General features: G+C 37.6%; 1 protein-coding gene across 7 annotated transcripts in view; it reads left to right on the forward strand.

The window, feature by feature from the left end:
* Window positions 1-26,381, forward strand: part of Pard3 (par-3 family cell polarity regulator) — a 533,206-nt gene that overhangs the window by 360,823 nt on the left and 146,002 nt on the right. For all 7 annotated transcript variants that reach the window (XM_013009335.1, XM_013009334.1, XM_013009336.1 and 4 more), the window contains 2 exons: window positions 4,057-4,167; window positions 20,123-20,365. In XM_013009335.1, the coding sequence (XP_012864789.1) occupies window positions 4,057-4,167; window positions 20,123-20,365 (354 nt within the window). The remainder of the gene's footprint in view (window positions 1-4,056; window positions 4,168-20,122; window positions 20,366-26,381) is intronic.

Below are 26,381 nucleotides of genomic sequence, written 5' to 3' on the forward strand. Positions count from 1 at the left end.
GTTGAAAAGGATGAATTTATGTATGTGAGAGTTGGCATAGGGAATTGAACTCAACATTAGTGTTGGGCTGCAATATCTAAACCACACAGAACAAGTCACCATGAGCAAGTGGAATGCTGTCACAGAACATTTGCCTAACATGTGACATCCCAGGATTGATCACTAAGCCATGCAAAACCCAATAACAATAAAAGTAAAACATGTAAACATCAAGGAATCTCAGATTTCTCATCAATATTACTAACACAAAGAGCAAGATATCCATTATTTTCTTATGTGAGTATGACTGTCATTGCAGAATGTTTCTCAGCTATGATCAGGTCTGAATATATATGAATTGGAATGCAAACTTAGCATGAGAGCAATATATCTTTTTTGGGGGGGGAGTGTCCAGTCGTGGGGCCTGAACTCTGGGCCTAGGCGCTGTCCCTCAGCTCTTCAGCTCAAGGCTAGCTCTCTACCACTTGAGCCACAGCACCACTTCCGGCTTTTTTCTTTTTGCTTATGTGGTGCTGAGGAATCGAACCCAGGGCCTCAGGCATGCAAGGCAAGCGCTCTACCACTGAGCCACATCCCCAGCCCGGCAATATATCTTTTGAAGTACATTTAGGAGCTAAAAACCTAAGTGGTTAAAATGACTTACCTTTAGCCAGGCTCTGGTTAATGACACTTGTAATCCTGGCTACTCAGCAAGCTGCTAAGATCTGAGGATGGTGGTTTATAGCTAGCCCAGGCAGAAATGTCTGTGAGACTCTTATCTCCAATTAATCATCAAACAGCTAAAATTGGCTCAAGTGGTAGAGTGTCAATCCTAAGTGAAAAAGTCAATTGAGAGCTGAAGGCCCTGAGTTCAAGCCCTAGTACTGGCATCAGTGGGGGAGGAAGGAAGGAAGGAAGAAAAGGAGAGGGGGAGAGGGACAGAAAAGGAGGGAGAGAACTTTAGAAATATCTAATTATAAGTAAATATGATGTACAAAAATTCAAATAATTCAAAATTATGCCTCTCTAAAAGTTAGAACTTTTTATTTTATTAGTTAATTTTTTTGGCAGTACTAGGATTTGAACTCAAGATCTGTGCTCGCTAGGTAGACATTTTTACCAGTTGAACCTTGGCCCCAGCATAGAAGTTAGAATTTAATATACTTTATACTTCCAGGTGCTGCAGTGTGGTAGAAGTTTCAGGGTGAAAACTGAGTCCTGTGATTTCACTTGGTGTCTATACCGATGCTACTCAAATTACTCTGTCCAGTTCTGTGCAGTTCCCTGACCTTTGCTGTGATATCCCAAGTGTTCTTCCCTGTGACTAGGACCACAACTCCTTTCTTCCAGTCACTTGGCTTTTCTGTGCAGGCATCAATCCCCCCCTCATATCCAAGACCTTCTCATTAGTACATGCTAATTTGTCCTGCTGTATCAAAGGATTTCCAGAGCCATCCACTTCTGTCCATCTCCCCTACTAGTGAACTAAGCTGCCTGCTTTCAGCTGTGTACTAAATGCAGTATATTCCTCAGCCAGAAACATTAAAATGCCCTTCCCTCCCCAGCCAACTCATTTATCTGGGCTCCTTCAGTGGCTTTTTGTTTTGATAAAATCCAGGGTCTTATGCAGTCTACAAGGTCCTGCACAGTCTGACCCTGGACACCTCTCTTCTTCATTTCCTCTCTTCGTGACTTTAGCTTTCTTTAGCTGTATCGTTCCTCAAAGAGAACCTAGTCTCCGTGTACCCCAGGGCCTTTGTGCTTGCTCTTTCCTCTGAAGTGGCGGCCTCCTTACGTATTCAGCTCTGCGCTTTTGTGACCGGGGAGTCCATCTTTGACAACTCTCTGGAAAGTACAACAGTTCACTGCTGTGCCCCTCTTTTGTCGCAGGTGGCATGTGCGTTCCCTCATTTCTGACGTGCTCACTTGTTATCTAAGTGTAAGCTAGCATGGAACCTCCATGGCCTGACTTGCTGTTCTGTTTTGTGTTTATAGCCTACCTGTCTTAAATAAGAAAGTCCTGAATTTGTGTCTAGTGAGTGAACACTATGTTTTAAATGTTGGTTCTACTGGAATTAGTTACTTCCTATGTTCTTTCTTTTAGACATTCATTCTATCAAGTCCATCATTACACTTAACCTTGAGGTATTGATATATTGATGAAAGTAACACAAAGTCTTTCATTTTTAATACTTTGTATTTGTTATCTTTAAAAGCTCAATGCAAGCCAGGCGCTAGTGGCTCACGCCCTGTAATCCTAGCTACTCAGGAGACTAAGATCTGAGGATTGTGGTTCAAAGCCAGCCTAGGCAGGAAAGTCTGTTACACTCCTATCTCCAATTAACTCCTCCCCCCCCCCACCCCACACACACAGAGCCAGAAATGGAACTGAGGCTCAAGTGTTAGTGTTAATCTTGAGCAAAAAATGCCCAGGGATAATGCCCAGGCCCTAAGGTTATATCCCAAGACCAACACCAATAAAACAATAATAATATTAATAATAATAATATAATAATGCCCAATACATACTTTATCTGACTATGTACAGTAATAATCTAGATTTGAGTTTCTAGGTATTTTTTTCTTTTTTGGATTTTCCCGTGTGTGTGTGTGTGTGTGTGTGTCTGTGTGTGTGTGTGTGTGTGTGTCTGTGTGTGTGTGTGTGTGTGTGTGTGTGTCTGCAATGATCTGGTTTTCAAATCCAGTTAAGTATCAAGAAGAGATTTTTCTCTACAGAATTAATTTACAACCAATTTTGATTGCTTCCAATACCATAACACATAATTTTGAAAGGAACTGGTGGTGGTATTTTAACTTTTTTCTGTCTTAACATTTCAAAAGTGCTTTTCTTTCTTATTTATAAACCTCTTTGCAAATAGTGTTACATCCATTACCATAAGAAGTCTCATAGACACTTCATGTATAGACATACTTAAAATCAGACTTCTATTGATTTTTTAAAAAAGGACTTGTGCCACAGACCACTCCATTAATTGAAATATTCCTTTTCTCTTTTATGTCAGCTTGAGACATACCTCTTTCTTCTTTTCTTTTCTGATAGGAAATTTCACTGTAACCCAGATTCCTGGTTCCCCTCAGGTAGAGATACTCAGTATACTTTATCAGCATTTAGTTGTTAACTATCATAGTTGTCTCCTTTGAAATACCTAGTGAATGGAAAATCACTGTGTGTGAATATGACTGAAGGATATATAGACCATGCATCCGACATCACAGACTTTATAGAGAAAAACAGGAGCAATGAAAAGAATTGATATCTAGTGTGTGGTTTCTGGGATATTATGATGCTAGAATAATGTTAGTGTTTTGTTGTTGTTGTTTTTAAGAGCCTCAAGTCAGCGATCATCTATAGAAATTTATTGGCCATTGTTCAAAGAAACATATGTTTGTTCTTTGTATTTATTTTTAATCAGATGTGGATTTCCAAGCCAAAGATGCCACATTCAGCCATCACTTTTCATCTGATGTAGAAGAGCACTTGATGAGAATGCATGAAAGCCCTCAATTAAATAAGCCCTAAAGTATTAGAGCAGTGTAAATTATCCTTTGTGCTTTAAACCTTGCAAACATGGCCTTGTTTGTCAGTTTTTGAACCAGGGTGAATCTTTCCAATAAACCTGGGCATTTAAATACAGCATAGGTACTTATAAAATAGATGATTGTGGATTATCATTCTTCACTGCTTAGAGAAACTTGCTCCAGTGCATTCAACACGTCACCCAAGAGTTATTATTTCTGTCATAAGAATAAACTGAAAGTGTTGGTCGGTTTGTTTGGTTCTGCCAAATACAAACTGGATATTGAAGCCATTTTCCAAAAAAAAAAAAAAAGGACCCTCTGGAGTGCTCGAATTAAAAATGTCTAAAATATTCTGATTGAAAATTATTGATGTGCTGACTGCAGGATGTCATCAATGATGAATGCAGGAGACATTGCTTGCATATTCGGAAGAAGCTAATGTTTCACTGACTATGAAATCACTTGTCTTTTTGACCAAAAGAAGATTTACTTTGTACATATTATAAGCTAGAATTTTTTTTTTTTTGTCATCAACAGGTTTGGCAAACATCGAAAAGATGACAAGATGGAGAAAACTGGTAGACTAAAAATCCAAGACTCCTTTACTTCCGAAGAGGAGAGGATGCAGATGAAGCAGGAGCAGGAGAGGTAGACCCAGCTACTTGATTAAGCCTCCCTCCACGGAGGCTCTTTCCTTCCTTTCTACTTTCTTTTTATACAATGTAAATATTTTTCATTCACTTGCATTTTCTGTGTCAATCCAAATACTCATGGTTGTGAGGTGAACATAGTAAAAATATTTTATATTTATTGGAGCATAAGAAGTAGACTTAATGTTTTTAGTTAAGATCTTTTAAATAGGTGATAAGAAAGTACATTAGCTGAATATATATATACATACATACATATATATATACATATATATATATATATATACATATATATATATTTCTGTGCCAGTTCTAGGCTTGAATTTAGAGTCTGGGCATAGTCCTTGAGCTTTTGTGCTGTAGGCTAGTACTCTACCACTTGAGCCATGGCTCAACTTCCAGCTTTTTTGTTAGTCAAGAGTTAATTGAAGACAGGCTTTCCTGTCTGAGCTGGCTTCAAACTGTAATCCTCAGATCTCAGCCTCCTGAGTAGCTAGGATTGTAAGTGTGAGCAGTCAGCACCCAGCTAAATTTGTGATTATTTTAAGAATTATAAAAATTAAAATCCTGTCACTAATCTATTATACATAATGTATAATACATAATATTATATACTATATAGTATATACTATATGCTAAGATTACATGTTAGATAATTACATATATATGATTTATGTGTAATATACAATATATTTGTACTATATAATACCTAATTATTAAAACATATAGTATGTCTTAGTAATTTGTAACACTATTTATCTGGTAATAAAAGTGTTTGAATTTTTCTATCTCATCTTGAATGTTTTGGTTAGCAATCAGACTTCTAAGCCCTTTGTTTTTCACTATTATGCTTTTTTTCTTTACGATGTGGCATCTGCTCTCCTTCCATGTCACTGTCTGCACGTTTTGTGACATTTTCCATTTACTTTTTCTAGAATGAAGTGTGTCTTCTAGAAGGATTGTTATCATGTTGAAATATTCCATATTGAGAACCCAAAGACTAGTGAAATGAATTAATAGAGTTACTTTAAGCAGCCCCGATAAGGCGTTTTCGTAAGTGGTGAGAGTTTTTCTCACTAGATTTCCAGAGGACTTCTGTGGATGCTAGGGAGATCGTCTGTGGCCTGGTGTTTCATATTCAAGGGCACGGTGCCCATTTCACTTTGAGTAATCCAGGTACCTTGATCAGGGTGAAAAAACAAACAAACAAAACAAAACATCTTGTCTAGACCTCGTCAGTAAGCCACACCTTGGCTGTCAAGTTCAGTCTTTTATAGCAAATTTAGAGATGGGATACTTTAAAGAAAATAGTTTGGATTTTTTTTCACTTTTTGGGTGATTTGGTTTTTTGTTGTTATTGGTGGTGGTCCTGGGGCTTTAACTCAGGGAGTGGGCACTGACCCTGAGCTCTTTTGCTCAAGGCAAGTGCTCTATCACTTTGAGCCACAGTTCCATTTCTGGTTTTCTGATGGTTAATTGGAGATAAAAGTCTCGTGGACTTTTCTGCTCAGGCTGGCTTTGAACCACGATCTTCAGTAGCAGCCTCCTGAGTAGCGAGGGTTACAGGCATGAGATACCAGAGCTCAGTCTTCACTTACTTTTCTCAGCCTTCACTTATTTTTCTAAATACTTTTGAGAGCTTTAGCTTTTGTTTGCCTCTTAAGTAGAATGTGATTCTCTGTAGTTCTTCATGGTACAAAAATGTACACATGGGAATAGTATACAATTTTAGTTTATGATGCCAACTTGGGTTTATTCCTCTGGTTCCTCCCCAGTTCTCATTTTTATTTCTTGATCTATTTATTTGAAACCCAAGCCTCATGCTAGACAAGTGCTCACAGAGCTGAAACTACATTTCCACATCCAATTGACTGATTGCCTACTCTGGGGCTTGAACTGAGAGCCTGTGCTCTGTCTCTGAGCTCTTTTTGCTCAAGGTTAGTACTCTACCACTTGACCCACAGCTCTACTTCCACATTTTGGTAGTTAATTGGAAACAAGAGTCTCATGGACTTTCCTGCCCAGGCTGGCTGAGGATTGTGGTTCAATCCTCAGATGAGTCTCCTAAGTATCTAGGATTATAGGTGTGAGCCGCTGATGCCCAGCTTTGGTTTTTATTTTTTAAAAAGTATTATACCTTGTTGGGAAGACTCAGTCTGATCATCCCTCACCAATTATGAGATCCTCAAGCACATTAATTAGCTTGATATTTTTAGGTCAAGGTATATAGTGATTCTTAATGTCTACAATATAGATTTTAAATACTCAAAACAATAAACTTCTGAGTTTCCTTTCTGTGGATTCTTTGTTTCCCATTTATTAGCATATACCAATTAACAAAATAACAGTTTGATTGTGACATTTTCATACGTACACACAATGTTATTTGATAGCATATGCCCCCTTTATTTTCCTCTATTCTCTCTGCTCCTCTCGTCCTATTCCTTTTCCCTAGCAGTTTCCATTTCATTTTCATGCTAAAGGAGTTTCTGGTCCCTAAAAATAAGCATACCAAATAAATGCATGAACTCAGATTTATCCACAGGCAAACCTCTCATTTAGTTACAGAGCATTTAGAACAACAGAAACATTCTACTTCCATCTCTTGAAATCTGCCAAAGGCCATTAATTCCATTAATCCTGAAACATTTTTCATATTGTAAATATTCCTGCTTTGCAGGTTAAGGTGACTTCTGGGTTTCAATGCAGAATTCTATCAACATTTTTCAGAATACTTTTATAATGCATATTCAAATATTTCCAGCCATACAATGGTTTCATGTGTATTATGAATTTGCCTGAGGCACAGTTCACTCCTGATTTTAGCTTTTAATCTCCTTCTCTGTACCTCTAATGATGAAATACTTCTGAGAACTAGGTTGGTCATTATGAATTTACAATGTGCACGAGGCCTAGAATAAAAAGTCTTTTAGGGTCAAAGAACAGTGACTGGTCCATTAAAAAATCAATTAGGCTCATAGTTTAAGAAAATTACTGTACTTTGTATTTTTATACCAATTCTTATAAGTATGTTTTATTTAAACTCTTAGATTGTACAATAGAGCAGATGGATACATGAAACTCACTGAGGTTCATGGATGGTTAGTGCTTGTGGTTTTGATCTAAGGCTATTCTATGTTTGGCCTTTGGCATTAGCACTGTTCCTTCTGAAGACAGAAACTATAACTTCCTTGGGAAAAATTTAGTTGGAAGAATAGATAAAAGTAAATACTCACTTTTGTATTTTCAATGTGGCCTTTCCCTCTTTGCTGACTCGTAGTGAAACATTTCCTCTATGCCATTATTTTCCACTCAAGTATTAGAGTTTCAAAAATTATTCTGGCTGATTCTACATAAAAATAGAAAACTTGACATTCCTTAGTTATGAGTTATGACATGTCCCCAGACCATAATATTTTCTTGCCCACACACATCTGACCAGCCTGAATATTACTTGAGAGATAAATATTGAAAAGTTGAAAGGGCCATGACTCTAATTTAAAATGTTTTTCCTACAATGTTAAGATTTATTCTGATGGTGAAAGTAAATGAGATGCTCCCTAGCCTGGGACTGAGATTAAGTTTGGCTTCATTCTTTCTAACATCTTCCTTTTTTGTTTTTGTTTTTTACCAGCTTCTAACCCTGGGAGCTTGGGGCTTGATTTGATGTGGTCCAAATAAAAGCAATAGATGAGGAAGAGCTTCGTCGATCTGTCTCTGTTTCTCTCTGTCTCTCTGTCTCTCTGTCTTGCTCTCTGTCTCTCTGGCTGTATCTGTCCCTGTCTCTGCCTCTCTAGCTCTCTCTCTCTCTCTCTCTCTCTCTCTTTTTCTCTCTCTCCTAGTTCTACCTATACAAGCTTAGCCTGTGTGGTTCAAGTCTCTTCCTAAGGGAAGGGAGTCTGGGATGATGACAAGGGTAAAGTTAACTGTTCTTGAGATGTATATATATATATATATATATATATATATATATACACACATACATATATATATATATATATACACACATACATATATATATATATGTATGTATATATATTGGGTGGAGAGGTCCGGTCATGGGGCCTGAACTCTGGGCCTGGGCACTGTCCCTCAGCTCTTCAGCTCAAGGCCAGTGCTTTACCACTTGAGCCACAGTGCCACTTCCAGCTTTTTTCTTTTTGCTTATGTGGTGCTGAGAAATCGAACCCAGGGCCTCATGTATGCAAGGCAAGCGCTCTACCACTGAGCCACCTTCCCAGCCCCAGAGATGTATATTTTAACTTCTGGTTCTGATCCCTGAAGTTAGGTACCCTGGTTGTTTCTGTTGGAGATCAGCTGGGCCCCTAAGGAAGAGTGTGAAGGTAGCACTCACTGCCTATTTTGGCTCTTCTTTCTGGCAAGCCTATCTCAGGACAGCATCTCTGTTTGGCTCATTTCCACCGAATAAACAATTTGGGTTCCAAAATGAAAACAGAATGTGTTTGATAGGATGATTTTGATATGTCAAGTCCACCAAGCTTCCATTGTGAAGCAGTAACCAACCTGTTTGACTGAGCATCAGAAGTAGTGTGTGATCTATTGTATTTTCACTTCAGTAATATTTCCATTAATGTTTAAATAATAGTTTAAAGCCAGGTGCCAATGGTTCACACCTGTAATCCTAGCTACTCAGGAGGCTGAGATCTGAAGATCATGGTTCAAAACCAGCCCAGGCAGGAAAGTCTATGGGACTCTTATCTCCAGTTAACCAACAGAAAACCAGAAGTGGTGCTGTGACTCAAGTGGTAGACCACTTACCTTGAGCTGAAGAGCTGAGAGACAGCACCCAGGCCCAGAATTCAAGTCCCACAACCAACTAAAAAAAAGGGGGTTCCCACTGTTGCATGCAGCAACAGAAAAGGGTTCTGTGTATAAGTGTGTTTGAAAACTGTTTGAACCAATTTATGCCTATTTTACTCTCCTGTTTCTCAATGTCTCAATTAACTTAACATCCATTGTGAATCACCAAGATAGGAGTATAGAATTATCATTCTTCCAGCTTATTGACAATAGGTTTTCCATACCTTTTATTTTTTTTTAATGGATATTAAGTCTAAGGGATGAAAGAGTCATTGGAAAATCCTGGATGTGAAGTTAAGGTTCCCGATTTCTGGCTGAAGTGAATCCAAATCTCTCTCATCTAGCTGGCTGGGGAAAGCAGCAATGATCATGTCATAGAGCTGCAAGCAGGATTAAAGCCAGTGTTGCGAGTTGCCTCACTTCCTGGCTTCTTGTTAGTATAATCAAGTCTCATTATTGCTCGTCTTTCTCAGCTGTCTCATTCTCATATATTTCCCCCCTATTTAAAATATGCATTTTGAGCTCTGGTTCTAAGTTGTTGAAATTTAGAAACTATAGAAAAATTTGGGGCAACATAAAATTAAAATAGTAAATCCCTATGTTAGAGCTAAAGTATATCTTAGTGGTAGAGTGCTTATCTAACATGCACAAGACTAGGGTGTCCATTCAGCATATGCACATGAAGCAAGAACAACAAACCGAGGCCTACTATTAACATACAGCCCATGGCATCCTTTCTCACACATTTGTAACTTCGGTATTCCCACACACATGCATTGTATGCATTCTTAACTCATCATCGTGAATATTTCCTGTTTCAAGGCCTACTCTATGTGATCATTTAGATGGATGGTGAAAAATGACAGGTAGAAAGATAACCTGAAAGATGAAATATTAGCTCTCATATCTGGCCGAATTCCACAGCTCTCCAATTGTATTACCCTCATATGTTATTCATTCTTTTAAATGAGAATTATAATGCTAACTGGCATGCGTTTTGTAGTTACTCAGCAAGTGATAGCATTACAATATTATTATCTCTAGCTACATAGTAAGTTTTGTTTGGAAGTATTTTAAGGGCAGTGGAGATATGAGAAAGTTAATGAATTTCTTATGACTTCTTTCCAGCATATGAAAAATATTTACAGGTCTACTAAAGAAATACATGACTTGACACTTTGCATTATTTGATGTTATGACTGCTCTTCAAAACCACGTTTTTCATGGTAGAATGTTGCACTAGCCAGGTTGTGAAGTGGCACACTCCCAATTCTTGTTGTGGCATCCTGCAAGGCTATGTGTTATTTCTGTCTTCAGTGCCCTTTCCCTTCATTCTCTCTCATTTCATAGCAGTTCTCAGTGTATGCTTTGGGTAGTTAAAGGTTTGATAAAGTCACTTTTGTCATCTCAGCTGGTGACTACTTTTTCAGCAAGTGATACTAAACGTTTACTTTGCCTTTTAGATTTCATATTATCATGCAAATGGAGATTGCTCTTTTTTTTAGGATGAACAGACTAATTTTATTTGAAACTGAAAAGAAAACCATGATAAAAAACGTGGAACTCTCCATCAAACAAGGGACCTCAAAGAGGAGTCCAGTGGAGTCCTTGCTGAGGGGGGGTTGTATAATATGGGGCTCCTCTGATAGCTTCCCTCATGGCTGTGTTCTGATTGTTTGATGGCTCCTGCTACACCACCCTACCTCTTTTCATTGGTTGAGTGATATTCAGGGCATTATAGGAGTAGGAGGCATTTGAGAAATGCTACGATGAGATTGTTCTTTGAAAGTTAATCTTTTGGGCTGGGAATGTATCTCAGTGATACAGCATTTGCCTACGAAACTATTACTCAAAACTGAAAATTAACCTTCTGATGGAAATGATATTCTTTTGTGTCCCATCACAGTTTTTTTCAGTTACTCTGACCTCTTAAATCCATTCAATAGGCCAGCTCCAATCCATGGGATTATTTCACCAAGATTTTTTATTGTTATTATTTCATTTTGAGTAAAAATGAACAAAAATTTTAAAGAAGCAGTTAATTTGCTTTGTGGAAGGTCACTACTTGGACTGATAGTAGGGAAAATAAAGCCTTGAGTGGAATATGTAGTTAATAGCTGATGTGGTCGACAGAGGCTGAGGTAGAAAAGTGCAATTTGATGTCTGATGAGAGCTGTCCTGAGCATGCCTGGCATGTTTGAGTTGGAAATAATTTTAGGAGGCTTTCACATGGACAGAAGTACCCACATTCTGTGAGTAAAAAGTGACTGTGAGACTGGGCACTGGTGATTCACACCTGTAATCCTAGATACTCTAGAGGCTGAGATCTGAGGATTGTGGTTTGAAACCAGGCTGGAGAATAAGTCCATGAGACTCTTGTCTCCAATAAACTACTCAGAAAAATCCAGAAGTGGCACTGTGGCTCAAGTGGTAGAGTGCTAGCCTTTAGTCAAAGAACTCAGGGACAGTGCCCAGGCCCAGAATTCAAGCCCCAGGACAGGCAAAAAAAATGAAAAAAAAAAAAAGTAAAAGAAAAAGGAGAAAAAAAGAAAGAAGGAAAGAAAATGACCGAGAGAGGTTTGTGTATTTTGTTAGTAAGAAACTATTATATTTACTACCCAATATGAAAGACAGCTTTGTTATTTCACTGTGTTAAACATATACTATGTGAGCATATAACATTCCAAGAAAGAGATTATATACCTTTGTCAAAATAATATTTTTAATTTTCTGTAGATATGTGGGGGGGGAGTGCATGCACACGCGCAAGTGTGTGTGTGTGTGTGTGTGTGTGTGTGTGTGTGTGTGTGTGTGTGTGTTTTACTTTGGGCCAAACCTAGGGCTGAGACATATGCTCTACCAGTTGAGCTATATCTCCAGCCCAGGATTTTTAATTAAAAACTATTAATGAGGGCTGAGAGTGTAGTTCATTATGGTAGAGAGCATGTCATTAGCATGTATAAAGGCCTTGAGTCCGAAGCCCCATAACAAGAAAGAAAACTAAGAGAAGGGGGAAGTTGGAGGGAGAGAAAAGGGAAAGAAGGTAGTAAAGGCATAAGAGAGGCAGGGAGAAAGGGAAGGTAAGAGCGAGGAAGATAATTAAAGGCCAATTTCTATTATTGAAGTCTCTGTGTTTGGTGGTAGAGGTATTTTGTAAGGAACTAGTGATTTCAGTACAGCATTGATTTTCCGTCTGGAGGAGTTGGCCGCTCAATAGTGGCTCCCATTCCTTGTAGCTTTTCTGGACATATAAAGACTATACTTCATAGTCACAAAAAGAATGCTTCTTTTTTCATTCTACTCTGCTGCAATTAGTGCTAAAAGCCATTTATTGTAAGAGCACAAATACTAATGAATAGAAATGTTACAAGAACAGAAGTCTTGTGTGTTTTATCTTTTTTGTGCATCATCCATTTTAATTAGAGAAAGGGTGGTGAACACTGTGACAAGAGTCTGGAATTAAAATCATTAATTGATGTCAAGCTGAAGAGAGACTGTTAGTGTGAATTTAGTGACAGCAGGAAAGAAATTAACCTTATTACTTTATTTAGTATATTACATTATTTTGTGTATTATTTTCAATGCAAGTTCAAGGCAACTTCATTATCATAATGGAAAAGACTTTTTAAAAATGTGTGAATATTTATGTTTGAGCAAACTGATAAGGTTCTTTACTAACTTGAAAAATCTGTATAGAAAGTTTGAATTTACTGTTTTGTGTTTATTCTCAGTTTCAAGGACAGGCAAAAATCCATGATCTGATCCATCCATAATCCTCCCAGTTGGGAGCACTAATGTTAACCTCACAACAGTTCTCTTTTTTGGAGCTAGGAAGGATTCAGTGAGATGCATAAAGCAATAGATATTTATTTCTGTTACTAAATTTGGGACTAATCCGTTACTGTTTTCATTGCTAAGGGTTGGTCCAAGATAAATAGTGATGCATAGTGCTAGACCACAATCTGACTTCAGAAAAACTGGTGACTCCTGAATTTGAGAAGTTACTCATGACTTTGGGGTCACAGGGCTGTGTTTTCACAGCAGTGACTATCTGTAACTAGAGAGCTGCATTGTACTCTTAAGAAAAGAAAAGAAAAGCCTCCCTAGGAGCTGTCTGCTGGTGGCTTGTGCCTGTAATCCTAGGTACTCAGGAGGCTGAAATCTGAGGCTCATGTTTCAAAGCCAGCCCAGGCAGGAAAATCCATGAAACTCATATCTCCAATGAACCACCAAAAAGCCAGACCTGGATCTATGGCTCAAGTGGTCTAACACTAGCCTTGAGTAGAAAAGCTCAGGGACAGTGCCCAGGCCCTGAGTTACACACCCCAGGAACAGAATAAAAAAGCTTCTGCAGGAAACCATACAATTTGTATTAGGACACTGAAAATATTTTCTTCTGAAATGTTTCTCCACAAAGAGTGAAATTATGAAACATGTAAATGAAACCTTTTGGTAGTGTTGCAAAGTCCCTTTCAAAATATTGTATAATAAAACATTAAAGGGAGGGGAAATAAAGAGTATAATAAAGAGGCCAGGCATTGTGGAACATGCCTGTGGTCCCAGCTAGGTAGGATGTGGAGGGAGAAGGTGCTCATTTTGAGGCTAGCCCACAAAAATATTAGTGCAAGACTCCCTTTGTAAAACAAATTAAAAGCAACAGTAATGGGTGTGGCTCAGATAGTAGAGCAGTTGTCTAGCAACGAAGAGGTCCAAGTTTAATCCGTAGTACCACACAGGTATATACAAAGGTATATTTTTTAAGTCACTTTGTCTCTTACTGATTTTGTTTTAATGAACTCTCTAAAACTCACACAATTACAATGCATCTTGGTTTTTAAAATTAACTTTCCAGTGCCATTTGCACAGAAGACTCCTTGGCATTAACTTCTAGACTTGAAATGCACATCTGTTCAGGCTGAGAAGCAAAGTCACTGTCCTTTGCAGCAGCAGTCCTAGCTAGCCCAGTGGCCATCAGGGATGATTCAGGGCTCTGATAAATTTGTTGTTATGGGTATAAGCTGCTTTATGTAAAGGTGGTATTTCAAAACAACTTTCTGAACTTTGGGATAAAATATTTTGATGAAAATGACATGAGCAATGAGAATATAGTTCCTTGAATTATTGGAATTTAGAATGAAAAATACAGTGTTTTATAAAAAAAAATAGTGCACAGAGAATTGTGATGCTTATTAGATTTAAAATACGTGGCAGTCAGTCTTCATATACACACCTAGGTAAAATAAAGGAATTGAGAACTGGGCTTCATGAACAGTGTTTTATGTGGCTTAGCTTTTCTTCAGAAAAATTGATCATCAATTGGCTTACGTTTTGTTGTCATTTGGAAAAAATGACATCCAGACCCTATCAATAACATAATGAAGCTGATATACTGAGGATAACTCTAGATGTGTGCCTACCTTGGGCTCTTCTCTTCTGGAAGTCTCTCCTTAGAGGGCTACCCTTCCCCACCTGCTAGCGAGGTTATGGTCACTCTTCACATACTGTTTAGACATCTATAAATCAGTCTAAGCCACACTCCTTTGTTTTTTTGAAGGTTCTTTACATGCAAAATTTTTACCTTCATATAATTTGTGTGTGTGCATGTGTATGTGTGTGCGAGTGCCAGTCCTGGGACTTGAACTCAGAGCTTGGACACTATCCCTGACTTTTTATGCTCAAGGTTAGTTAATTGAAGATTCATAGATGAAAGCCAACCTACATTGGCTTTGAACTGCAATCCTCAGATCTCAGCCTTCTGAGTAGCTAAGATTACAGGTGTGAGCCACCAGCACCAGCACCACATCCAAGTTTTCTTAGTTTCCTAAAATTTAACTAATGTGAATGCTCAAGATATTAACTATGATCACATGATGATCAGATGGTAACCAAATATAGTCCTAACATGGTTTGTCAGATAAGCTATAATTGAGGTTTAGAGCCAGGCATGGTGGTGCATGTCTGTAATTCCAGCTGAGGAATTATAGCAGAGGTGGAATCAGGAGGATCAAGAGTTCTAGTTCCAGTTCTTGGCTACAGAGCAAGACCCTATCTCCATCAATCAATAGATCTTTAGATTAAGGACTTTCAGATTATAGCCCAGTAAATTGAAGAAAAGACTTGTTTCTTTCTTTTGGCTAGGTTGTGGGGGATTTTGTTGTTGTTTTCCCCTGACTTAATCCAGAGTCAAAAAGACAATATGGTGCAAAGAATTAAATTCTCTGTCAATCATAAATACTTTTCATCATGGATAATCAGCTTTTATAAGAACATCCCTGACTAATATAATTACCCTTTTTATTTATTTTTATTTTTATTTTATTTTACTTCATTTTATTTTTGTTGTTGGTCGTTGGGCCTGAATTCTAGGCACTATCCCTCAGCTCTTCAACTCAAGGCTAGCACTCTACCACTTAAGCCACAGCACCACTTTTGACTTTTTCTTCTTATGTGGTGCTAAAGAATCGAACCCAGGACCTCATGCATGCAAGCACTCTACCACCGAGCCACCTTTCCAGCCCATTATAATTACTCTTAAATGGACAAATGATATATAGTTTTAAAATCTGTAATTTTAGCTAAACTTGACACTATAATTTCTCGTCTGTATTTCATTTACCAGAATCTAGAACTATTCTGACCAAAACTTCTCTTCAGTATTCTCTTGTACTAAGCAAGCACTGGTTCTCAACTAAGCAAGCAAGGTCCTCTGAGGGAGTTTGGGGAAATATGAAAGGATTTTTAGTTGTTCCCATGGCCTGGGGACATTGCTTGGTGATCTGTGAACAGATCATGCATGCATTCCTGTGTGCCAACAGATAGCCTCTTCAGATACTGAGCTGTATCCAAACTAAGAATAAATTAGAAAGTAATCCTTTTAGTAGCTACAAAAATATTGATGATATTTTAATAGGTATTTTTAAGCCTACGTATCTATTTTAGAAGAATGAGTCTTTCCCTCTATGAACATTCTCTCTCTGTTTTGTAATCAGTCTCATAGTCTTCGATTTCTTTCAGCAGCATTAGTTAGTTTTCAGCACTTTGATTCTTTCCATAGTCATCTGTGTATTTTTTTTCCCACTCAAGGTTAGTGCTGTGTGTGTGTGTGTTTAGGTTGATACCAAAGGAACTTGAATTCAGGGTCTTGAGCTCTTGCTTAGCTTTTTCCATTCAAGGCTGATGTATTTTTATGCTTATCTGTAAGTCTTAGTGTATTGATATTTATGTATCTCTGTTCTTTTTTAGTGATTGTATTGTTATGTATTTTAGCATTTTTGTGTTTATGGCTCTACATAGAAAATTCACTATAATTTTATGTGTTGATCTTGTTTTCTGTGTCTACTGAACTTATTTATATCTCTAGGGGATATGTGTAGATTCCTTGGATTTTCTGTGTTGAGTATCTGGTCATCTGCAAATGAGACCAGTCTGTCCTTCCTCCCTCCCTCCTTCCCTCCCTCCCTTCCTCCCTCCCTTCTTCCCTCCCTCCTCCTTTCCTTCCTTCCCTTCTTCCCTCCTTTCCTACCTCTCCCTCTCTCTGTCTCTTTCATTTCAAGCTCTTCATTTCCTCCCTCCTTTTCTTCCTTCCTTCCTTCCTTCCTTCCTTCCTTCCTTCCTTCCTCCCTTCCTCCCTTCCTTCCTTCCTTTCTTTCTTTCTCTTTCTTTCTTTCTTTCTTTCTTTCTTTCTTTCTTTCTTTCTTTCTTTCTTTCTTTCTTTCTTTCTTTCTTTCTTTCCTTCCTTCCTTCCTTTCATTCTATCTTTCTTCCCTTTTTTCTTTCTTTTCAGCCTGTGTGTTTTTCATTTCCTTGGGTAGGTTGTTGTACTGCCTAGAACTATGTGGAATTACAGTGCACAGTGCATATGTCTTTAACCCACTTCTGATCCTGAGAGAAATCACCCAGTCATTCTTCATTATGGATTGTAGAAACTCAAGGGGTTGGAAAATACTCTTTATTAATTTTAAGAAGTCCCACTCTATTGCTAACTTTTTTAGTTTTTTTTTTAATCAGGATCTATGTTGACTTTGTCAAATGACTTTCTATATCAATTGATATACATGTAACATTTCTTGTTTAGCTTGTTGAATGGTAGACTGCAGTGACCAAATTTTACATATTAACTAAACTCACATTCTTGTAATAAATACCATTGGTTATGATGTAGAATTGATTTTCTGTGTTGTTGAATTGTGTTTACTAATATTTTCTTAAGGAAGTTTGCTGCTATGTTGATGAAGAATATTGATCCGTAGTTCTCTTTTGTCTTTTTCTTTGTGCTGTTTTCATTGGACTCTGGTGTCTTTTCTGGATTCTTTGAATATATATTTCTGTGTCACTTAAAAATTATAGAAAGACCACCTCAAACATTAAAAATAATCAGCAAATAACTTTGCCAAAAAATGTTAAAAATAGTCAGCAAATAACTTTGCCAAAAAACATTAAAGCCAGATGAAACTCTTGCTTTATAGAAGCAACATTTCCCTGCTTTCATTGACATTAACAATAATGCACTATTTTGTAATAAACATTTAATATCTAATAAATCTTTATAGGGTACATTGTGATGTTTCAGTACAAAGGTGCATTGTGTAATGATCAAATGAGGGTAATTAGCATACTCAGCTCCTCAAACACTTATTTCTTTGCAGTTGGAAGATTCAAAATCTTCTACTTGAGATCACAATAATTTACTGCTAATTGTGGTCATGAAACTATGCAGTAGGACACAGTATCTACCTATTCCTCCTTTCTAATTATTACATGGAGTACATTGGCCAGCCTTTCACATTCTCCCTCCTCCCCTACCTTAGTCTCTGATAAACCACTGTTTATTTACTTCTATGAGATGAACATTTAAGAGACTTTAAGGTTTAACTAGGAGAAGATCTTTATCAGCAATATATCAAACAAAGGCCTAAAATCCAATATATACAAGGAGCTCAAAAAACTAACCCCTCCCAAACCTAATAAACTAATCACTAAATGGGCAAAGGAGTTAAGGAGACACTTCTCAGAAGAGGCAAGAATGGCAAAGAAGCTCATGAGGAAATGTTCATCATTGCTGACCATAAAAGAAATGCACATCAAAACAACCCTGAGATACCATCTTACCCCAGTAAGATTGGCCAGCATTGTGAATTCAAACAAATATTCATGGTGCTGTGGAGAAAAAGGAACCCTACTGCACTGCACTGTTGGTGGGAATGTAAACTAGTACCATCACTCTAGAAAGCAGTCTGGAGGGTCTTCAAAAGACTTAAACATCATGAGCCAGGATATGATAAGGACACCTGCACATCCATTATATGGAAACAGCACAGATGCCCCACAAAAGATGAGTGGATCCAAAACATGTGGTACCTATATACAGTGGAATTTTATACAAGCATTAAAAAGAATAAAATAATGTCATTTGCAGGGAAATGGATGGAACTAGAACAAATCATGTTAAGTGAGATAAGCCAAGATCAGAGAGACAAATTGCACATGTTCTGATATGCAGAAGTTAGAGCTAAAATGCACTGGAATATGACAAATCATACCAGATTCTAGATACTCACAGTGAGACCAAAAGAGGATACTCTTAAGAGGGAATCATAAAGGTGTGACCTATGCACCTCTTCATACCTACATAAAATAATGTACATACTGAAACAAACTCCAAGATATGTAAACAAAAGACTTTTTTTTAGTTTTTGGTTTTTGATGATTCTGTCTTCTTTACCTCATATATGGTATATTCACGTGTAGATCTTCAGGAGGGTGGTGGGGAGGGCACAGAACTGGGGGGGCGAAGTACAGCACGGGAGCTCTCTGGACATTGATGAAAGTGAACAATACATCTCATCCGTGGAGATGGGGGTAGGGACTAGAGACTGGGAGAAAATGAGGGAACAGATGACACTATATGAAAGGAAATGTACTCATTACCTGACTCATGTAATTGTAACCCCTCCGTTCATCACCTCTATAATAACAATAAAGTAAAATTTTTAAAAATGAAAAATTCTAAAAAAAAAGTCTTTGAGATTTTATGGGATAAACTTTTAAGTTTCCATGTATAAACCAGATAGTTCAGGGTGTGTCTTTTTGTGTCAGGCTTATTTCACTTAACAAGTCTTGTTTCAACCACATCACAAGTGACAGAATTTCATCCTTTTTTTTTTAAACAATAAGTATTCACTTGTCTATATATACCATATTTTCTTGATCAGCTGCTGTTGGATACTTGGGCTGATCCATTCAAATTCTAACTCTTTGAGCAGTGCTACTATATATGTATTTCTGAATTGAAGAGGACTTCGTCTGAAGTACTTCAACAAAATCTTAGTAAATTAAGCATATCTTCAGCAAAAATAGTTAGAAGATCTGTGCTTTAATTTAAAGGCAGACAAGTTTTATTTTAAAGTTTTTCTAGTTCATCCTGGTGGTGGTTGCACATACCTGCAATCCTAGTAACTTAGACTGGAGATTGTGGCTTGAAGCCAGCCTGGGTAGAAAAGGTGGTGAGATTCTTACCTCCAATTAACCACCAAAAGGCAATTGTAGAGCTATGGCTCAAGTAGTAGAGTACCAAGCCTTATGTGAAATAGCCAAGTGAGATCATGGGCCCCTGAGTTCAAGCCCCAGTACTAGGACACACACAAATTTTCCTAGTTCTTATGGACCACATATTATTGTGTCACTAAACTGAGATCTTTTTTTTGACATTAATGAAGAGTTATGGTATGGATTCATGTTTAAGCTTCATAGTATGCTTGATGCTTATGTTTTGTAATGACTAAGACACAAACTTAGTGTGCACACAAATTCATATACATATCAATTCTTACCCTAAAAAATCCTAAGTAATAACCAAGTAGATGCCAGAAACAACCTATATGTGGTGAATTTTTAATGTCATTTCCTAGGTAAGAATTTAAAATTATAATTTACACTATGATTCTGATATCTGATATGATCAATTTTAAACACCAAGACAATACTTGATAACCTAAAATGTGTGTAGCATTTATACCACTGATTTTCCTGTATCTGCATGAACAAATATATTTTACCACATAGTTTGAGGAATGTTTCTGTACATGGTTCTGAGAAGAGAAATAGTTTCTCTCATCTTTGATGTAATTTTACAGGATTCAAGCCAAAACTCGAGAATTTAGGGAGCGCCAGGCCCGAGAGCGTGACTATGCTGAAATCCAAGATTTCCATCGGACATTTGGCTGTGACGATGAGTTGATGTACGGGGGAATGTCTTCCTATGAAGGCTCGCTGGCACTCAGCACCAGACCCCAGAGCCCAAGAGAGGGTCACATGATGGACGCTTTGTATGCCCAGGTGAAGAAGCCATGGAATTCCAAAGCTTCACCTGCAGACAGGTAGGCTCCAGCAGTGGTTTCAGCATTGCTTCCCAAACAACTTTCTCATCATTTTTCACAAGGGGGTAGATTGTTCTACAGTCTTCAAATCTGCCTGTTATTAATGGCATTTAAAAAGCTGTTGTGTCCCTAAATCTCGAGTTGCACAAACTGAAGCCTAATGGAAAGAGCAGTAAGAGGTTTGGATAATTTTTCTAATGATTTCAACATATTTCATCTGCTCTTCAAATGGCTTTAAACATGAGAAGCAACCTTCCTTTAGTTTATAATGCAAATAAAAAGCAAACTTGAAATTATGGCTCTTCTACTTAAGAAATATTTGCTCTTATTGCTGCTAGAGCCTCTAGCTGGGGTAATTAAATAGATGGAGAATGACATGATTTGTTCTAGTTATGATTTAGTAGGGCCACTTTTTTTAGCAGTGTAATTTTGTATTATGAAAGAATTACTAAATGAGAAACACTACATCTTGCCTACAAATTGCTTGTTAATAATCTCAGGTCTGAATTATGTTTATCCAAATAGCACCAGCACATTGTTGACTATGCTTTCATAGCTATAAAAATGTAAGTGGACATGGCTACATATTTGTTGATTACATACTTAATAATGGCTACATCATATTAGGCTATATATTTATATAAATGGCTAAATTTCAACTGAAACCATCTTAAACAGATCTTTTCCTACCATTTCACTTATATATGCAAGCACCATATGGAGTTTAGCATGTGAATAAAATCTTAGTCATTTCCTTTTATATCAAATATGTGTATGGCATTGTCATAAACAATATACTAATTATGTTTCAAATGTCGCTTGTATATGGGAGCTGGCCTTGTGCATTATAAATGGTTTCACTTAAAAGCAGTGGCTCTCAGGCAGCAGTGTGGATCAGGACCGCCTGAAGGGCTCTGTAAAATACTGATTGACTTCTCCACTAGAATCTTGATCTGTTGATCCGTAGGCTGCTGGTGGAGCCAGAAAAGTACATTTCTTACAAATGGCCAGGTTTAATGCTAGTGCTGTTAGCTCTCCTGGAAGCTTCTGGTTATGGACTCTCCTCAAACAAAAGATGTACTAGATTAATTTCATCTGTGGCTTCCAGATTTACTTGGTTTGTTGCAATTTTGCAAGCAGTCTATATTTTAGTTACTGACTTCTATTTCTAATGTAAGTTTACAAATGTAACAAATGATTTCAGACAAGCAGAAAGGAAACAAAACAAAGTAGCACAGGAAGAAGCAGATCCAAAGGAGAAAACTGTTCAGATTATTGTGGTAGGATTTCCTCTAGTTGTGTTTTACACATTCTTTATGGTAGTAGAACATCTCTTTGATGTTGACTGTTAGGAGTGAGGGGGGTAACAGTTGGCTTGAGGTTTATTTAAGCCATGTGTTGTGATCATCTACAAGTTTTACATACTTACTAACTAAGGATATGTCAGTGCTCAAAGGAAGAAATCATTATCAGTGACAGTGACATTTTCTTTGAAAGCTTTTTCCTTGCTTTCAGCTGCATTTGTGAAAGCTGCTTGTGGAAGGTCAGACAGCATTTGAAGGCCATAAATGACTCATTGTAAGGTTCCCCCGCCCCTAGCAGACTCATGGGCCTTGCTTGTTACTATCTTCTGAAGGAACTGAAAAGAAAATCAGTCAATGTGTCATTGGTTGGTCAGAGCTGAGGTCAGAGGGATCTCTTGGCTCCCCAAGACAGGAAATGGCTGCAGAGGGCTAGAGATGAGCATCAAGTGGTAATGTGCCTCCCTACTCATCTTGAGGCTCTGAGTTCAAACCCAGAGCCCCCTACTCCCCTTCACCCCCCCAAAAGAAGGTTACTTTAAAGTCTAGTGTTATATGAGAATCTTAGTCTCTCCTGGAGATTTTTGATCATTTTTCCAAGGGTTTAACATGCTCAGAACCCTCTCCCTGCCCAGGGCTTCTACACTGCACCATCCTAACTCAGACAATCAGACAATCTCCTCACTCATTGCCATCAAAAGCCCACTCAGCAAAACACCCCAGGGGAGACTTTGGTCATGGAGGACAACTCAAAATTACATCTTCGACCTCACTATCTTCAAAAGCATATCTGTTCCCCTTACCCAGAATGTTAAAACTCATCTTTTGTTAAAATAAAAAGATTAAAGCAACTTCAGTTTTCTTGTTTCTAAGAGAATAAGATATCCAGTAAACAATGAATTTGTGATAAAAAAAAAAACTTAAATGAATTTGTGATAAAAAACTTAAATTTTCTCAAAATAAAATTCAAAGCAGGAATTATATGTACCCCTCTACCTGCCACACAGGGAACAGTGTTACTAATGGAAAAAGGAAATTATTCTACCTGTCAGGTACTTCTTCACCTGCTCATCTTTGAATTTTGTTTGGGGGAAAAATAACTATCACCTCTGCTGTCTTTTATTGTTTGAGAAGAAACTTTCAAAAAGTGTTTTTTCAGACTTGGTTAGTGTTAAAAACTTATATTCTTAAAAATCTCTTATACTGTGGTATTGCTTTAAATTGCTTTGATTACATGTTACCCAAACATGTATAAAATAGGTTGAAATTGCTTCTGTATATAACCAATCTACAACTATAAAATGAAACATCTTGAAGAAGTTAAATACAAACAGAATGATAAGCCATTGTGTTCAGATGAACGTTTATTTAATGTAGCTTATACTTTATTGTTAGAATCTATATTGTGTTGCAAATCATGAAAGTGGTAGCTACTGAATGACAGGTTCATTTGCAGTAGGCTTCATGTCCTACCTCCAATGAGCTGTGTGCTGATTCAGTTCACTAATTATTTATCTCCAAATTTTGCATTTTTTGGTGTGTTTATGTCGAACTGTCTTTGGCCTTACACATTATAGAGATGCAACCCTTATACATAAAGTGCAGCTTGCTTCTGACACCATTCAACTGAGCAGTGGAAGTAGCATTTCTTAGTGCCTTCATACTTGGAAACTTAAATTCATACAATTAAATAACCTACTTGTAGACAATCTAGAATATGCTTATTATCTTAAAAAAATTAACCATCCTAATGGAAGCAGAAATGTTGAAACTCCTTAGAGATTATTTCCTGCGCGAACAATATGCAAATTCGTATTAACTGACTAAATGTCACTAAAATTTGCTGTGGATGTTGAATGAACTTTATTATTCAAATTTTTTTGCGATTCATGAGGCTATATACAATATATGGAGTTGATCATCTAAAGTGCAGCATATGTCTCTTTATCTGCATCTGTCTCTTCTCAGTAAGAAAACAGCTTATAGAATTTACTTATTTTGCTCAACTGTATAGCATAATATGAGGGTTTTGTAGTCCTACAATGAAGCAACCAAGGGTAACTTGTTAAATTCTGTGATTTTTGACATCAAAACAGGCAACATGCTCTCCATTTCCACATATTATTTATAAATGATTTTCAAAAGATAACACCATGCTGTGTCTAGAAATATTTTCGTGCCTTTGTTGTTTTATTACCATGAACTTAGTATGTGCTTTAGTCATATTGCCAGAGTTCATTGCTAATTTGTTAGTGTCCTTGGTAACATTTTAACTTTTCATTTTGGATGGATGCTAAAAAGAGGCAACACTACATCCTGAGTTTTCTATGAAAACTGAACCTCCCAAATCAGAAATGGTATAGTTACTTGTTACAACCAGAGGCCTCACCAATGTATCCAACAGTAAATGATTCCAAATCATCTATATCTTTGACATAAGAGCACTTCCTGTCTTAGCTGGTTGGAAATCCAGCAACTGATACAGTGCTTGCTCTCCATGATTCTGTATTTCTCCACAGTGGAAGACACTATCACTTGCCTGCCCAATACTTCTCCTTCGCTTCCACTTTTTATTTTTTTATTATCTTTTAATTCTGGGATTTGAAATGCTGAGTAACTACTGTACCACTTGGGTTAAACATCAGACCTTTCTTGCTGTAGTCATTTTTCAGATAAGGCCTCATAGTTTTGCCAGGGCTGGCCTTGCATAGACAATTCTGCTATAAAGGAAGCCGAGTATAACATACTAGAACAAAACTATAGAACCTGCTCCCCTGACTTTGTTCTTGGCCTTTTCCATCATATACTGTATAAGCTCTGTTAACTTTATCTGTAAAAAGGGGGTAATAATGGTCCCCATCTCATCAGGCTTTGGGGAGGATTAACTATGTTAATTTTTGTGCCTGGTCCCCAAGAAGCATGGTTCCAGAATTTGCTGTACAGTTGTGACTTGGGAGAAGAGCTTTTTCTCCTAGAACAGCATTGATATCCCTACATGCATGCAGAAAACAAGAACAAGGATTAACAGAAAAGTGAACAAATACTTTGAGTCTTTATTAGTTAGCAAATAGAAAAGTATGAGGATATGTTTCTGTTGATAATGCTCAAGTTGTTAAATTGCTCAATCTCTGTGTCTTCTCCATAAATCACATATCAGGAGCAGTTTCTCCTAAACTTAAGCCTCACTGGCTTCAGCATGAAGTATTTCTTTTTGCCCCAACAGTATAAATAGTTGGATTAAAGTATTTGCTGGAGACCTGTGACACATCATCTGAGAGGGGAGTGGAGGGATGGTGTTGTAAGAACACAGCGTCTCTCACTCAACTTCAGTTTCTCCTTTGAGGATTTGGAAGTCCCCCATCCCCTACCATAGTTGTAGGGCTTGAACTAGGGCCTGGGAGCTATCTTTGGGCTTTTCTGTTCCAGAGCTCTACTACTTTGAGCCACGGCTCCACTTCCAATTTTCTTGTGGTTAATTGGAGATAAGAGTCTCACAGACTCTCCTGCCTGGGCTGGCTTCTAACTGCAATCCTCAAATTTCAGCTTCCTGAATAGCTGGGTTTACAGGCATGAGCTACCAGCACCTGGCTTGATTTGAAAGTCTTCATTGTGCACTAGTGTGTAATTACTACCTATTCCCAGCTTGCACAGCTCCCAGGAAGAGGAAAGCTTGGACTTCTCAAACGTCATCTATGTTTTGTTCCTGCTGGGGCTGCCAAGCAAAAGTCTGCATCCTAAGGCCCATAACAGTGTATGATACTGTGTGGATCTGCAATGCGGTTCACAAAGGCTTGTGAAAGCCTTGGTTTCCAGAGCCTGGCGCTAGTGGGAAGAGGTAGACCCTTAAAGACATAGGATTGAAACCTCTGAAACTAAGAGCCATACTAAACCTCTTCTCCTTGTAAGCTGATAATTAACTTCTTGCTATTATTACAGTAATGCAAACCTAACAGAAGCTGAATTCAGAAACAGTAGATTTTTCAAGTTGAGGCTGTATAAGAAGAACCTAGAGTGAGTACTTTTCTCTAAACAGTCCCAAAGGGTCCCTCCCAAATATCCTGACTTGTATTGTCAATCAGTAGAAATGGCTGAGGATTGGAAGCTCACAGTTTTAGCAAACACCCCAGTTAATTTTAGTGCAACTGGTCTATCCATACTTGAAAAGCAATTCTCTCTCTCTCTCTCTCTCTCTGTCTGTGTGTGTGTGTGTGTGTGTGTGTGTGTATATATATATATATATATATATATATATATATATACTGGTACTTGGATTGAACTCAGGGGTGCTATCCCTTAGTTTTCCCCTGGGAGTTGGCACTCTACCATTTTACCCACAACTTCACTTCTAGCTTTTTGGTGGTTAACTGGAGATAAGAATCTTATGAACTTTCCTGCTCAGACTGGCTTCGAAGGATAATCCTCAGATCTTAGCCTCCTGAGTAGCTAGGATTATAAGCAAGAACTAGCACATGGTGAAAAATGTTACTCTTACACTAGTGAAAAGAAAAAGCAAAAAATGGAAACTCCATTATATGAATTATTTTTATTAAGATCTGCTTGCTGTGAGCGGTGAAATAATCTGTGACTTTCATTAGAGCTTTATTCTGGCATTCCTGATGTAGATATTTTACTTTTTAAAAATTCATATCATGTTACCCCTAAACATCAATACCAAAAAGTTTCTTTGATGTAAATGACACAATTCTAACTTAGAA

The sequence above is a fragment of the Dipodomys ordii genome, unplaced genomic scaffold, assembly GCF_000151885.1.
Source record: "Dipodomys ordii isolate 6190 unplaced genomic scaffold, Dord_2.0 Scaffold9, whole genome shotgun sequence".
Classification (NCBI taxonomy): Eukaryota; Metazoa; Chordata; class Mammalia; order Rodentia; family Heteromyidae; genus Dipodomys; species Dipodomys ordii.